This window comes from Pleurodeles waltl, chromosome 4_2, assembly GCF_031143425.1.
Source record: "Pleurodeles waltl isolate 20211129_DDA chromosome 4_2, aPleWal1.hap1.20221129, whole genome shotgun sequence".
Taxonomy (NCBI): Eukaryota; Metazoa; Chordata; class Amphibia; order Caudata; family Salamandridae; genus Pleurodeles; species Pleurodeles waltl.
The window spans coordinates 312,577,778-312,593,470 of record NC_090443.1 but is presented as its reverse complement, the minus strand read 5'-3'; the positions used below and the strand labels follow the sequence as shown (position 1 = coordinate 312,593,470).

Genomic DNA, 15,693 nt, shown 5'->3' with positions numbered 1-15,693 from the left:
AAATTCCTTAATGTTGTCTAACCTGTTTTCTTTTGGAGCAGGGTCAAAAATGATTTACATATCGCTGGGTCCAAACTGCTAATGCGGCCAGAGTAACTACCAGTGACTGAGATTGACCCAAGTATTGCATCCATCACTTTTTCAAATATGTTTGACCTAGTAAAGCACCTGAACTTTAATCATCATTAAAGCAATAATGCTTGCAAAATGTGTGTACTGATCTTCAAGTGGCTGACTTAAAAATCTCAGTCCGAAGCAGAAGAAGCTGCTTTGCTTCATATATAGTGGACCTCTCGGTCTGCCCCAGGGAGAGGCTCGTTAACTAACTGTTAACAACAAGCAACACACAAAACTGATGATATGGTTACAGTCTGCTCTGGGGAAGTCATACCAGTTCTGAGAGAACAGTAAACAAAAGAACTTGCTTGTCTTATGAACATCCTTAGTTCTGTTCAAGTATAATGTAACAACTCTCCTAAGATAAGGAGTGAAGTGTCCTCTCGGCCAAAGAAGAATGATTGCTTGAAAAACAGTAGTGACATTGTGAGGTGAAAGTATGAAAAGGGGCATGTGTTCTTAACACTAATCTACAGCTGTGAAACACTGTATGCTTGTACTGAAGAGCTTTGCAGCTCACTAACGCCTCTTGCTGAAGTGACCAACACCGAAAATGGCACCTTCCAGGGAAGGTGCTGCAATGGGGCCTTATGTATGGAGAAGCTAATCCATTTAGATAAGACTAGATTCAACTTCCATGAAGGAGGACGCCTAATTAATAGGTGGAAAAGTCTTCTTTAATTAATCATTCTAAGAGATCTTTTATGACTGGAATCACAAAAGAAAAGCTTTGTCCTGGTCCCTTTCTGTACGCTGTAATAGCAGCAATGTGGAATTTGATAGAAGCACACTACATATTTGATTGAGCTAAATCAAGTCAGTATGGAATGATTCGTTTTTCCTCCTAGTTTATAGGGTCTTGATTGTTGTTTAAGTATCACATGACAAACCCTCCCATTAAAACGGATAATATGCCCTTGTGGAGGGAAGCTTAGCCTCTTGAGAATATTCATACAGTCTGGTAGGAAGCTAAAGTGTCTATTCCGAATTACTTCATAAGCTATGCTTCCAAATTCAATAACACTGTGCTGGGGTGATTAATTATGCTTTGAATTTTCTGTAGGTTCTGTATTCAAAGCAACTTCTTGTGGGGTTTCACGGAGAAGTGATGTGGCTCTGGATAATATCACTGTCTCGGCCACGCTGGTGCTATTAGAGTCATCTTGGCATTGGATAGTTTCTGATTGAGCAACACTGAAGGAATTAGTGGGCATAGCATTAGTGGGATCGTACTGAAAACAAAGTAAACATTTTGATCAACATACCAAAATGGCACTGCCCATCAACCCCGGTTACCACACTTTTGATATGAAACTTGGGTATTTTGCATCTGCTTGGCTGGCAATACAGTCTACATTGGGGAAACGTGCCTTAAACAAGGTCTACCAAGATCCTAGTCGTCCTATTCTCATTTGTGGTTGCCTACGTCGCACCTGCTTAGAAGATCCACTTGACAGTTTTGGAGACTGGGCAGGTGACTTGCTTGAACCAGTAAGTCCCTCGTCACGAGCCAACACCACACTGCATCAAACTCACGTGATAGGGTCCTTGATCTTGTGACTACGTACTTGTGGAGACAGTTGTGGTATTCTCAATTTGTATCAAGATCCTATTTGTAGTCTAAGATGGTGCAAATGCATTGAAGTCTAAATGGATCACCTTCAACTCCAGGACATTTACGTGGTTAAATTGTTGCGTTTCTGACCACAGTCCTTGCACTGAAAGATCCTGCAAATCAGCATGACATCCTGTTAGAGAAGGTGGTCACAACAGTTTGCTTGAAAGATTCTGATGAAAAGGAATTCCCTTTCATATATTACTTCTCTTGCACAACCTTCCCTATGCAGGCGATATACAAATCATATGCCCGTCTCGGATAAGACCCCCAACACCAGAAACAGATTCATTGCCTGCAAGACTGAAGTAACCAACTGGATGACAGCTCACTGTCTCAATCTCACAATTAACAAGACAGAAGTAGTGATCTTCTGGAAGAACACCTCACCCTGGAACTCCAACTTGTGGCCAGATGAACTCTGACTCACACCCACACCCAGCTTTCATAAGAGAAATCTCAGAATATTCCTCAACAGCAAACTGGACATGACTGAACAGGTAAACACCGTCACTGCATCCTGCTTCCACACCCTGGATATGCTGAGGAAGATCTTCAAGTGGCTCCCAAGCAACACTAGAAAAACTGTCACTCATGTCCTACTCACCAGCAAGTCAAACTACTGGAACACCCTCTACGTCGGGATCACTAAGCATTTCTCTAGAACACTAAACAACCATCAAGAACTCGGGAGCCAGACTTATCCTCAATCTCCCACACAGAACTCACATCACATTACACCCGAGGGAGCTCCACTGGCTCCGGATACACAAATGTGGTAATTTCAAACGTTTCACATACTTTCAAGGCTCTATACTCCTTAGAGCCCTACACACCTGAAAACTTGCATCTCCTTCCATCAACCACCCACACACCTTTTCTCTTCAGGGCTCCAATTCACATACATCCCACGCACACCCAGAACCAGATCAGGAGGGCGGGCTGTGGTTTCTACATTGCTCAAACGCACGAACAGCCTCACACTCCACATCAGAGCCTCCCCCTTTCTTCTTGAATTTGTCAAGAAGCTGAAAACTTGTTTTTTTCCATTAACCAACCTATCATAGGCAGGGTTAGGCACATACACCGGCTCAGCGCCAGAATACCCTTGCAGGTGATAGCACGCTTTACAAATACACATAATATATCATAACAACGATATCAGAGACTGGCTGAACTGTGCTGTGAGAACTAACCTGTTACTCCAATTGTCTTTTTATTGGAACCACTGATTTTTAGGTACTGCTATAATGTCCTTCTACAAAGATGTGCACTGGGGGCGAGAAAGATGCATGAAGCCGTAGATGAGAACACAAATGTAATCTATAGAGCGGTTAGTTGTGGTGTCTACCGCAATAGGTGACATCTGAGCAAAATGATACACACGTTTTCCTCTGAAGGACACACTTCTCCCTTTCAAGTGCTAAAGTTGCTCCGAAATAGTCAAGAAGATCTACTAGAGAACGTTGATTTCTCGAAGCTGATATGCAAAACTAGAATTCGTAAGAAGTTGGCCATGGTGTTGAAGTCCAACTGTGTCTGGTGAGCGGACCAGACCGTGCCTTTATCAACCAGTCATCCAGGTAGCAATAGATGTAGATCTTTCTCTGTTAGAGATGAGCAGTCACCACAGCCATGCATTTGGATACAGTCCTCAAAGCACATTTCAGTCCAAAGGGTAGAACTCTGTACTGAAGATGAGTCTTGCCTATTATGAACCTTAGAAACTTTCTATGCTTTACTGCCACTGATATGTGAAAGTAAGCATTCTGTAAGCTCTAGACTATACATTCAGTCTCCCTTCATAAGTTGTGGAAATGTCTGGTACAGGGCTACACGCAGAACTTCTTAGGAACAAAAATTAGCTGGTAAAGATTCCTTTCCCTCTCTTGAGATGGAGGAATTGGTTCTATTGTATGTTTTTCGAGTAACGTTTACCTCTCTTCTTAATTACAACTGATGTTTCAGTGCTGGTTTTGGAGGTATTGATGGAGGCGGAGCTTTGAAACTGATGGTGTAGCTGGCCTGAATGTTCTGCAAGTTCAGTCTCCACTCTGCCAAACAGATTGATACTCTCCTTCCCACAGGAGCAGCAGACAGAATAGAGGTAGTGGGTCTTTCACTGTTTAGGGTGTGAGAGTGTCTGAGGTACATGAACACTGTTGTTGTGGCCAAACTCTTTCTCATCTGATTCTTCAAGGATACTGTGACTTCTGCTGCCGTTGCCACGGCTGAAACTGAGCCTGTGGACAGTACTCTCAGAATAGACCCCTCGGTCTTGGTTGGTATCTGGAATCCAATCTGTATTTGAATCAGTAACACAACTTGCTTTCCTCCAATCTCTTAGAGTTTCAGCTTTCTTTTTGTGTGTTTCACTTCATCATCATCAGTGTGAGGACCAAAGGTATCTGCTCCAGCAAAGGTGAGATTCAAGCCAGCTTCAAAGTTGTCAGCCTAAGTTAGGATGATTTATGGAACGCAATACCATGGCAAAACTTTGTGCCAGCTAGATCAGCAGAATATAATGCTGCACTGATATATTGATTTTAAACAGTCTGCTTCTCCTAAACTACCATTATACAAAAAGGTATGCAGTTTCCATAATAGTGAACAGGAAGGGACAGTGAACCCCTTGGGGAAAAGGACAAGTGGTCAGTTGCTAGATGAGTTAGTGGATCCCGGAGGATCCAGTTACTCTGGAGCAAGAACCCTCACACACCCAAATGGGTGTCATGATTCATGCTCTGGCTAGCTTCTCGTTTTTTCACGCACATCACTATTAGATGAGTACACTAACTCTCTGCCTTTCTTGATTAACACTGGTCAACAGGACATAGGGGAGTTTGGTACTGGTTATTTCTGTTAGCCCCCTTGTTAGGTTGTCAGCCTTTGTGACCTTAGGATGTTATAAAGTGTTTTTACTTGTTGACTTACAGCAGAAAAGCATGATGAATCATATATATATACAGACCAGTTTATGTATAATCTTTGATGTCTTTATGACCAATATAGAGCAACGTTAGTCAAAAGGTCCGTTTTGTCCCAAGGAACCCGGTCTCTAATATGGGAGGGTAAGGAGTATTTCTGATTAGGATTCTTTTTCCAATTTGTTTGCATGGCAGCACGACAATCACAGAGTGTCACTACACTTATGGGTGCTTTTATTAAGTATTGCCATATTACATTGTGTTCAACTATATTTTGTATCTTTCCTGCACATGTTCACCTACTTAGGTTCTAAGTAGTGTAGTGTGCTATGTAAGTAGTTCTTTCTTCAAACCTTATTAGGGTGCGTATTGTAGCTTAGGAGTTTCCTCTTGGTCCCGATGAAGCGCTGTACGTTCTGTAGGGACATTTAGGGCGCGAAACATGTTGACCGTAGAAATCAGCTAAAGAGAGATTGTCATCTTTCGCCTGGTGTTGTATGTAGAGTGTCAGAACTTCATTCTTTCTCCACTCCCGTATGTTTTTAACGTTGACCTAGAGCCTCCACACCAATTAAAACGAGTTGTTCGGAGGCCCCAGAGCCAATTTGAATTCTCTTTTTCTCCTGCTCTTTCCTGAGGGTTGGTTAAATTGATTCCTTCCTCTATCTCGGCACACACTCCTGATTAAGATCTCTGGCAAAGTGCCCCCTCGTGGGGCCAGTCAGGCATTGCAGCACCGGCCTGACGTGGAGCTGGCCTTATGATGAAGCATGACATCCATTGGACGTGTGAGAGCTTTTGCATCAAATTGAAGAACTGTCTTTTTGAACATGTGCTCATTTTTAATATTTGTCTCTATAGGAACAGTGTACTCATTTTGAATTGCTTAGCTTCTCAGTGGGCCAGAGCTGCAATGCCCTATGGCCCCTCAGATGGGGTAGTTTGCCAGAGGTCTTTTGAAAGCTAAGAGAAAAGCTAAATGAGGAGGTACTGTAGATGAGGACTGGTGTCTAACATTTAGAAATGATTAAAAGATACCTAAAAAATTAAACATTATGAATGAGGCTCCCTTGTTATGAATAAAAACTAAAATTACGGGCTCAAAAAGGATACAATGATGCAGGCGTCTCACGGTTCAACGTATAGATAGGTCAACATATTTCTTTCCCTTGCTGTCATCAAGGATCTAGACAATTCGTCAGGACCAGTAAACCTTACATATAAGTGTGCAGAGTATCTTCAAAACCCTACTACATGTAAACATTGTAGATTCCTACAGCCATCCTGCAGTCACTTAAACCAATTTGACAGGTAGAAAACAGTGGAAAACAACAATCAAGTGATGGTCATTTGCAAAATAGTCAATGCTCTCTGTACTTATCTGTGGGAAGCTGGCCCCTTTATGTGGTAAATGAGTACTGTGTAAAGGGTCCAGGGGTTGCCCAGTGAGTGGCCAGGGCTTTCTATGCAATCCCTAATTGCTCTATTTAGGGGTAGTGTGGTCAGGCAGCCCTAGGCTTAACACAGAAGAGTACAAGAGATCTACAAATACACAAAATAGTAAATTAATTAAACACACGACTCAACAAGGAGATACACACCGATTTATAAAAATAGCAAATATCTTTATATGTGCTTAGGCATCAGAGAAAAATCGTTCAGGTAAGTACGTTTTAACATATGAATTCTTTTCACTTTAAAAAGTGGACACAGAACAATTCCTGAGTTCTGCAATGTTGCCCTACGGGAGGAAAACAAGTTCTGCAAACAGGTGGGTACAGCGACTTTAAAGACCAATCTTCTGGGGTTAAGGTAAGTAGTTGGCAAGGTCCAAGGCAACACCCACCGTACAACCTCAGCAGCACAGGGGCGGCCGTGTGCAGAGTGCAAAACAGCATCCAGTGCCGAATGCGTTCCTATGGAGATATGTCACTGCGAAAAGAGGCTACAGGCTCTGGCCAAGAGGCCTGTGAGGCTGACCCAACAGCACGGCTCACCCGTCATTATGCTCAGGCACAGGTAGTCATCTTTGGTTCTCTTCTCCACTGCAAGGGGGTTCAAAGGTGTCCTTATGTCTCAGGATTTTCTGACTGGAGCAGTAGAGGAGTGCTGCAGGCGTCGTCGGGGAGGTTAGGGGGGTGAAACCAGGATGGACTAAGACTCTGGAGGGCTGCAGAACCTTATTGGCTCTGGTGGTCCACTTCAACTCGGGCTGAAGAGGGCAGGTGCGGTGGTGACTTCAGGTGTCAGGTTTTGGTGGGTCCAGGAGCTTCAGAGTCCATTCTTTTGGAGTTTGTTGGAGTACAAGTCCGTTGATTAGGGGAGGTCTTGAGTCTTTTTTTAAAGGAAGGTAGTCCTCCCGGGTTTCTGGAGTCACAGCTGCAGGACGAGTCACCTTTGGTGCAGATTTAGACAAGGGATGCGGACAGGCTGGCAGGGTTGGTAACAGGTCCACTGCTTATTTTCTCCTCTTCTGCTGTTGCGGCTCTTAGTCTCCTTGGTCTTCTTAGGTCATCAGGATGTGCTTCTCTGGTGCCAGTGGCTCCTCTAAATACTGAATATAGGGGCGTTGGGGTGTGTAGAATAGTAGCCAATTGTCTACTGATTCTTGGGGTCACTACCCCCCTATATGACCACTTCCTGTGGGAGGTGGGCATAACCCTGTCACAGAATTGCTAAGTATGCCATCACAAAGCTGGCTACTTCTGAAAAGTCAAGTTCACCTCGCAGTAACCAACCTTTGGAGTGGTACTAGCCTGGAGGTGACACACCTACCTGATTAGCTAATTTTCCTGCCTGTCAAGGTGACAAATGGGCTCTGGAAAGGGCTGGGGTGGGGTGGGGGATGGGGGAGTGTTCCTCTCCTGTAAAGGGAGCCACACTCGCATTCTAAAGGCAGCAGCCCTTTGAAGCAAGGCTAATTAGAAGGTCATCCTATGAGAGGGGGCGTTACACCCTCTTCCCGGCTAGGCTTTTGTTCTTGGCCTCCTGATAGGAAAAGGCTCTCACCCTAGGGGTCCAGAACAGTGGCTAGTGTGGCAAACTAGCAGAGATTGGTCAGCAAGCACATCAGAGGCTGGTAGAGTTTCAGGGAGCCCTTCCAAGGTGCCCTCTGGATGCATGTTTTGATGAATCCAACACCAGCATCAATGTGGGCTCGCCAATATGAGATGTTTGATCCCAAACATCCCTATCTTAAGTGAAGCCATCATGTAGCTGGGGAACTCGTATTGACCAGTGTCCAGCACATGCATTTCAAATGGCTTCTCTGGTCACTTACTATGTCTGAGAATTGACAAAGACATAGCAGGGGCACATCTGCCTTCACATGTAATATAATGCATCTTGCCTGAGGGCTGTAGGCCCTGCTAGAGGGGTGGCTTACATATATTGAAAGCAGTGTTAGGGGACATGGCACAAAGGCTGTGTGCCATGTCGTGTTTTCACATTTGTCTGCACCAAGACACACAGCCTGCAATGGCAGCCTGTCGTGTGCTTGGTGAGGGGTCTGTTAGGGTGACACAATTCGTGCTGGAGCCTCTGGGGACCCTCTTTAGTACCCCAGGCCTTAGGTACCAGGGGTACCATTAACTAGGGACTTACAAAGGGTGCTAATGGTTTTTCCAGTTGGGGAAACAACTGTGCAGTTTTGGGAAAGGGTTCTGGCACTGGGGACCTGGATAGCAGGAACCCAGTGCACATTCAGTAGAAATCACAGAATGTACCAGGCAAAATTTGGGGGGGGGGGGGGGGTTAACCATGTCAAAAAGGGGCACTTTCCTACACTATGTATGGTGTCCTGCTGGACTGAGGAGACGACAGAATAATAACAGCAGCAGGTGTCCTGCTGGACTGAGGAGACAACAGAATAATACCTCCTTGGTTGAGGCTAGCGCGGTCCTAGGAAGCCTAATCTTGAATATGGGATGGGCTACTGATTGACCAACTGACTCTGACAATTTTGTCTTCAGTTTGTAAGTGACATTCCAGCACTTCATAATTTTTTGAATAGGAGAAGTAGTTTTCTGGGTCCTGACGAAGCGTCACAGGATCATTTATTGACCAAAAAAAGACGCAAACGTGTTGACCACAAATAGACAGGATTAGGTATACTACCCTTCCTTCTTTATAGAGTATAGCGGGACATTATTCCCGCTAAGACTCTGAATGATTTTAATCTTGGCCTGAACCTTTCTTCTGATTCATTAAAGTGATGTTTTAGGCTCAGAGCTAATTTTATCTTGCTTACACTCTCCTTCACTCGCACACCCTTCTCTATCAGTCAGTTTTCGTTCCAGACCTCCACTTGGCGAATTGCCTTCGGGTTGAGTAGCATCCCAATTTTTGGGTGGTCCGCCAGACATTGCAGCACTGGTCTGACGAGGAGATAGCCCAATGATGAAACCTGTCACCCTATTGGGTGCTTGAGGGCTCTCCTCATATTAATTATATCCCTGGCTCTCTTCGCCCCTATTTTCCTATATAGTAAATAGGTTTGTTGTCTTTTGGAACAGTGTACTTTTCTATGTAACAGGTTATTTTGGGAGACCGTGCACTGGACCAGTAATCTCCCTGTCCCTCTCTTGTTTTTAATAGACTTCTTGGACACACCATGCAAGTGCAAAGTGACTATGTGGCATGGCAAAAACACTTAAGACAGGCAAGACAAGCAAAACATATAGGTAGACTTGTTGTGGCATCTAAATAGTGAACACTCGTGAAAATCAGGAATCAGCATATGCAGGTTAGGCTTACAGTTATTTTTTTTTTTTTTTTTATCACCACATATAAATGCTAACCCCATTAAGGTCACTAAAGTGCCACCTAGGCCAAAGCGGAGTAGCGCTGAAAGCTGCAAAATAAATTAAATAAATATAGGCAGTACAGCCTTAGTAATGGTTCTGGTAGCACCTCTATCCCTTGCTATAACACCAAAGAACAATAAATCGCCTCAACTCTTTGGGGCAAAGTCACATAAAGTCAGTAGCCGCGCTCTTTTCCCCAACCTACCCCTCTCCGCAAGCCCGAAGACACTGGTGCGAGTGAGGAGGCGGTTGAAAAACATGTAAAATCAGCAGAGACAAGGCACACGTGTGTGGGAATACAGCAAAGGGCGCAGCTAGAGTCTTAACTGGCCTACACCGATGGATGTTCGTCACCATCATGGAAAACACCGTTACTTGAAAAAGTAACAGGACGGGAGAACCCATGCAGTATTTAGATATGCATGTTTCAAAGACTCAAAACCAATTATTAAAAATTATAAAAAAACACTCCAAAGTATGATGCCCAGGTACAGAAACTAGAAAATGTGTACTCATTCTGGTAGTGTTCTTCTAACATCTAATCCCACTCCGGTGTTCCATAATCCTGACCTTGACCAGTCTTGTCAATATCCCTATGCATTTTTTCCCCACAGGGACACACAATCAAATAAATGCAGTTTCTGGTATTGCAATTAGTATGGCTCCTTTAACCCAAGTAGAGATGTTGTTTAAAGTCAATTCTTTAGAAGGTACTGTCAGGTCACACACATTGCATGAGCCGCATGGGTAATGTCCAGCAACTGGAGGTAGGTCCCACAGTGATCATTGTGTGATCTGTCATTAGTTTTTTGGTCTTGTGTGGATCATCATGTCTTCTTGATTTTTCGTTTGTGTGAAAGCAAAACGTGGGGTGAGGTGCAGGGGCTTTGGGTGGGGGTTTACCTCAAATGTCCGTGTACTAGAGATGGACCAGTACTTTCGTATTTTCTTTTGGATGCAGTTGGAATCAGATGTCAAATTTGTCATACGTGTCATGATGTTATTTTGTGCCTGTGGTTCTAAGAGAACTGCTCTATTGTTACTTCGTGCCATTCTACGTGCTAGTCTCACAGTATGAGCCAGATAATGTTGTGCTTGCAAGTTATAGGAAGCCTTTGATTCATAATCCGCCATAGTGTTGCAATTGCAGGGCAGGCGCAGAAACTGACCAAAGAGGGCACCTTCTAAGTGGCCTGGAACTAGAATCAGCTTGCTTGGAATGACGCACTGTTTCTAGTCATACTCCAAAAATAAGGCCTGGCCTAAAAATGATAGCTGCTACATGTTTATCTTGAGGATGCTTAGGGGAGGGGGGAGATGATGCTTGTTGGAAAATGTTCCTTTCTGCAGGGTCAATACCCAAACGTTTTGCCCTCCTCCTCCTGTTTTTGCTGAATTGGTTTTTGTTGGCCTTAGGACTCTGCACGTTACCACTGCTAGCCAGTGCTGAAGTGCTTCTGCTCTTCCTTTTAAATACGGTAACACTGACTACTTATCAGTCCCTAGTAAATTGCATTACACTTGCTCAGGGCCTGTAATTTAATGCTAATAATGGGCGTGCAGCACAGATTGTGCCACCCACCTAAGTAGCCCTTTAACCATGCCTCAGGCCTGTCACTGCAAAGCCTGTGTGTGCAGTTTTACACTTTCATGTTGACCTGGCAGAATAACCAATTTGCCAGGCCCAAATCATCCATTTATGTACACATAAGTAACCCCTAAGGTAGGCCTTGGACAACCCAGAGGGCAGGGTGCACTGTATTTAAAAGGAAGGACATGTACTTTTAGGTTTTAAGTAGTATGATCCTAATTGTGAAGAGATAAACGTTTCAGGTTTGGTGTCTCTGGTATCACAATTTAAAATCCAAACTTATGGTGAAGTTGGGTTTTACATTTCAATACTGAAAATACCACTTTTATAAAGTTTTGATTTTTGTAGTTAAGCCATTTGGTGCCTTCTGCCTGTCTCTGATCACATGTCTGGGGTGGGTGACAGCTGGGTTTTGTGTATTCCCCCAGAAAGTCACATACAATGGGAGCTTAGGTGTGACATGATGCGCCATCTTGGGAGGGAGGAGCTGCACACTCACCTGAACAGTGAATCTGGGGCCAGGGCAGGAATGGCAGGACCTCTGTGCACTTCAAAAGCCATCTCTGAAATCTCCCAAACTTCAATGGCACCGCTGGGTATAAGTACTGGACCTCTGACACCCCCACTTCGGGACACTTCTGGACAGGTGATTACTCTGCCAGGAAGGACTGCCGTGCGGCTGAGGGACTGCCACTCTGCTGGACTGCTACTTTGCTGGACTCCAGCCTTGCTGTGCTGTACTCCTGTCTGTTGTTCCCCTGCCTGCGTGAGTAGGACTGGACCTGCATCACTTGAACCCTGAGTGCTTCCAAGGGCTAGCTGCCTGGCCTCCTGATCTCAGGTCTCAGGTCTCAGGGACATAAAATACTTGCAACCACCCTGCTCCTGCACCTGGAATCTACCTCTGTGAGTCTTCCGTGCCAAGTGGTGTCACCAACTCTTGGTATTGGAAGTGGGCCTAAGATGTCTGCTCCAGGGGAACCGACCCATCCTCTGCTGAAACGATGAATCACCTGGGTGAACAGTGCATCTTTGTGCAGAATTGACGCAGCTCTACTGCTGCGTGAATCAGACCTGACACATGACCGTCAGAACCATCACTGCACAACTCTTTTTCCCAGCGCAAGTACCTCACATATCCGTTGATGGTAGCCTAGATGACAACAAAACTCTGTATCTCAGCTTGCCGCTTATCGGAGCTGACGCATTGCCTCAACTGCGCAATGTATTCTGGATACCGGTCTTCACAATCGCAAGCCCAGTCGACAGGCTCCTTGCCATAGCAGGATCTCGCACCACAGCCTCGCCGCATCTCAAAACCGGCGCATCACTTCCGCTGTGTGATGCATCTTCAACCTGAATCCATGCAACGTTCTGCAACCCCAAATTAAGGCACTTTAGTTCAGAAGGCCCAACTGGGTCCTTGTCGCAGCCCGCGCTCCATCGTGGTCAGCCTGAACTTTTGACCGGTCTGGTGTGAGTAGATAACCACTTCTATCTCTTCTTAGCGCTATTTTTACTTAATACATTTAACAATCAATATCAGAAGTTCTACTTATTACGTCTTTGTCGTTTTGGTCTTCTTTCATCTATTAAAGTAAAGTCTATTTCTCTAACCTGGTGTGGAATCTTTTTGTGTGATGTTCTCACTGTTTTACTGTTTGAAGTGATGCGCAAATACTTTGCACACTGCCTCAAAGTTAAACCTGACTGCGCTGTGGCAAGTTAACAGAGGGTGAGCCAAGGTCGCTGAAGTGACATCATTTCGGCACTTCATGACATACAGAAGAGGACACATAAACCATGTAAAATGGAGAGAGGGAGCTGGGTAGGAGAGTCGCCAGTGTGTGTGTGACACACAGCAGGGCTGCAGTGCCACCCACAGGACTTACGATTCTTCTGATTGGCCAGTTTAAGGGCCATGTTCTCCTGACGGAGTCGGTTGTTCATCTGCTGTAGGTACTTGATGTAATCAATGGCCTTCTTCAAGACACCCGACTTGTGCATCTGTAAGAGAGAGAGAGACAATATGAGATGGTAAAGAAGGAGAGAATTGACAGGCAATAAGGCTGGCAAGGAGAAAGAGAGGAAAGCTCATACTGAAGTATCTAAGAAATATTAAGCCATTGGCAGGCCCAAGAATGAGCTGGGTCCTGCATGGAAAAAACATACCACCAGAAAAATGCCCAGGATTTTGAGAAGGCTCTCAAGCAGATGCATCAGTCCGGAAAGAACAAGCATGCATGCTCAATGCAACCGCTGGCAGCAAAGTGGCAGACAAAGCAAAAATAACGCAGTCACGATGGCACTTGATGTTTACACCCATGGCCAACATTTTGTCAACATCACCCACTGCCCTACCCCAGAAAAGCCCTTCAAGATTATTATCATCCTTCTTATAATTTCCTTCGAGTCTCTACTCTTCTACTAAGTGGGAAATGCAATGACAAAAATGTATCTAGCCCTACCACACTATGGCAGTCCCTTTACTAATCCTGCCCTAGAATAAACGTAACCCATCCTAATCCCCAGGGATTCTCCTGTAATGTCAGAGCGCTCAGTATACTCCTTCGTTGGCACCTTACCTTGGAGTCGTTGCCCATTACCAGGTCTTTGAGCTCCAGAATCTTATCGTTGATGGAGGAGCGGTATCGCTTCTCGATGATGTTGTGGGTGCTTCGACGCTCACCCTCCTTGGGCACTTCCAGCTGCTTTAGCTGGCCTGACACCTGCTTCAGTGATTCCTGCGCCATCATCACCGGCATGGTGGTCACAAACGTCCCATTGCCTCCCATCAAGGTCTGAGGAAGCAGACACACAGCAAAGCAATGACCAGATCAGTTTAAGATAAGTGAAGTCAGAGTGACAGATATCTGTCATAAAGTATTCCGTTTTGGGGGGTGGGGAGGGGGTTTACTTAGCACATCTAAAGTTAGAAGACATAGCTATTATAAAAGGGCAAAGCAGGACGACTAGTTCATTAGGGGCATTGTGTGTACCAGATTTGGATAAGGGAGTCCAGTTGAAATGGGGAGGTATATATGGAATAGGGAGCCCATTTCTGGAGGTTGCACATTTAGAGTTGTGTCCAAATCTAAATGACCCACCTCGAGCACAGTGTCCAGGCCTGGGGGCAGTTCTGAAGTACAATAGCTAGCCCTGAAGATCTCATCTCCAGAAGGATACTTTCAGATTTCATACAGTGTAGACATGCAGAACAGTTGAGGATTTCAAGGCGAGGATGAGAATGCAACAGACATACTTTTTCAGAATTAAAGACTGATAGCTACTAGCGTGCTAACTGGCATACGTACCTGTAGGGAGGTTGTCTGTAGAGGTGTGCCAAGGGTTGTAATCCCGGAGTTCGGCACCGTGGCCATCACAGGGGTGTTCTCTGCCTTCAAGGTGGTCAAAACCAGAGAGTCTGTCTTAATGATCTGTGGATGAACCAGCACCTGCAAGAGAAACAGGAGGTAGCAGGTCACTGGGCATCTGAAGAGATGGCTCGTTAGAGCATTCCTGCTCTCCTGATCACTCACTGCTTACTGAGAATATACAGAATCAGACATGAGATTCCATAACACCAACACATTTTAATGCCATGACAAATAAGAATGAAATTAGGAGGAGTGTAGGGTGAGTAAAGACCAGTAAAATATAACTATTACTATAAAAGTCACATCACAAACAACAGAAACACACATTCCACATCACCCACATCCACATCCTATCCAGGGATTTCTCCTCAGAATAAGGTTGCAAGTGGAGCAGGGGTCCTGGGAAGGGACAAAAGGGCACAAATCTTGTGCACATACAGTCTCAATGGCAAATGCTCATGTTATAAATATGGCAGGCAAAACGGTAAAGAAGCACCGACAGACTCTGCCTCTAGCAAACATTTATTGAATAATCTAAACTTATTATCAAAAAGCGAAGGAGGAGGTATTTTAACAATGGTATTGCAGCTGGATCTTGCAGAGGAATTCATGTACAGTAGCAGAAGTAAACAAAACTTATGAATCAAAGAACAGGGTGTAAAAGAAAAATGTTTTGCCCTGTACCTATAGGTTTCCATCACATGTTCTGCACACTCCTGCAGTCTACTGTTGGGCATGAACATTTGCAAGTTGCTTTTCGACAAAGAAGTTTTCTTCTGAGAACTCGTGACTCCTCCTTGAACCCCACAATGTGCCAGGACAAAGACCCCAATTCAGCTTATTTTTCCCACAGTGGGTGAATGAAGTAAGTGGGGTCAGCAAAGAAGAGTAAAATTGTACCTGTGCATTATTCAAATGACTATTATAATATGGAGCATCTGCTCGAACCGGGGGAGGCAGAAGGATGCATGTGTATCAAGCTACAAACCTATTGTTTGGGGAGAAGTAATATTTTCATGTGCTTTGGATCACATGCTCTGCACAGACTACACAGTGCACTCCATTGAAGCAGTGGCTAGTAAGCACGAGACAGATTGTGAAAAAATCTTTTCCGTACTGTATGGGCAACATGAAAGTGTGCAGTGTTTATACCAAGTAGCTGGTTTACATGTCTGTAAGTGGTATTTTACCTAAGAAAGACACTGGAACTTCTTTCCGTTAGTAGACGCTGTTGGCATTATACATTTGAGTATCTACCTTG

General features: G+C 44.6%; 1 protein-coding gene across 1 annotated transcript in view; it reads right to left on the bottom strand.

Moving 5' to 3' along the window:
* SREBF2 (sterol regulatory element binding transcription factor 2) overlaps positions 1-15,693 on the bottom strand; it is a 237,577-nt gene that overhangs the window by 182,938 nt on the left and 38,946 nt on the right. The window contains exons 4-6 of the mRNA XM_069231267.1: positions 14,370-14,510; positions 13,641-13,856; positions 12,948-13,062 (exon numbers count right to left, since the gene is read on the bottom strand). Coding sequence (XP_069087368.1) covers positions 12,948-13,062; positions 13,641-13,856; positions 14,370-14,510 — 472 coding nt within the window. The remainder of the gene's footprint in view (positions 1-12,947; positions 13,063-13,640; positions 13,857-14,369; positions 14,511-15,693) is intronic.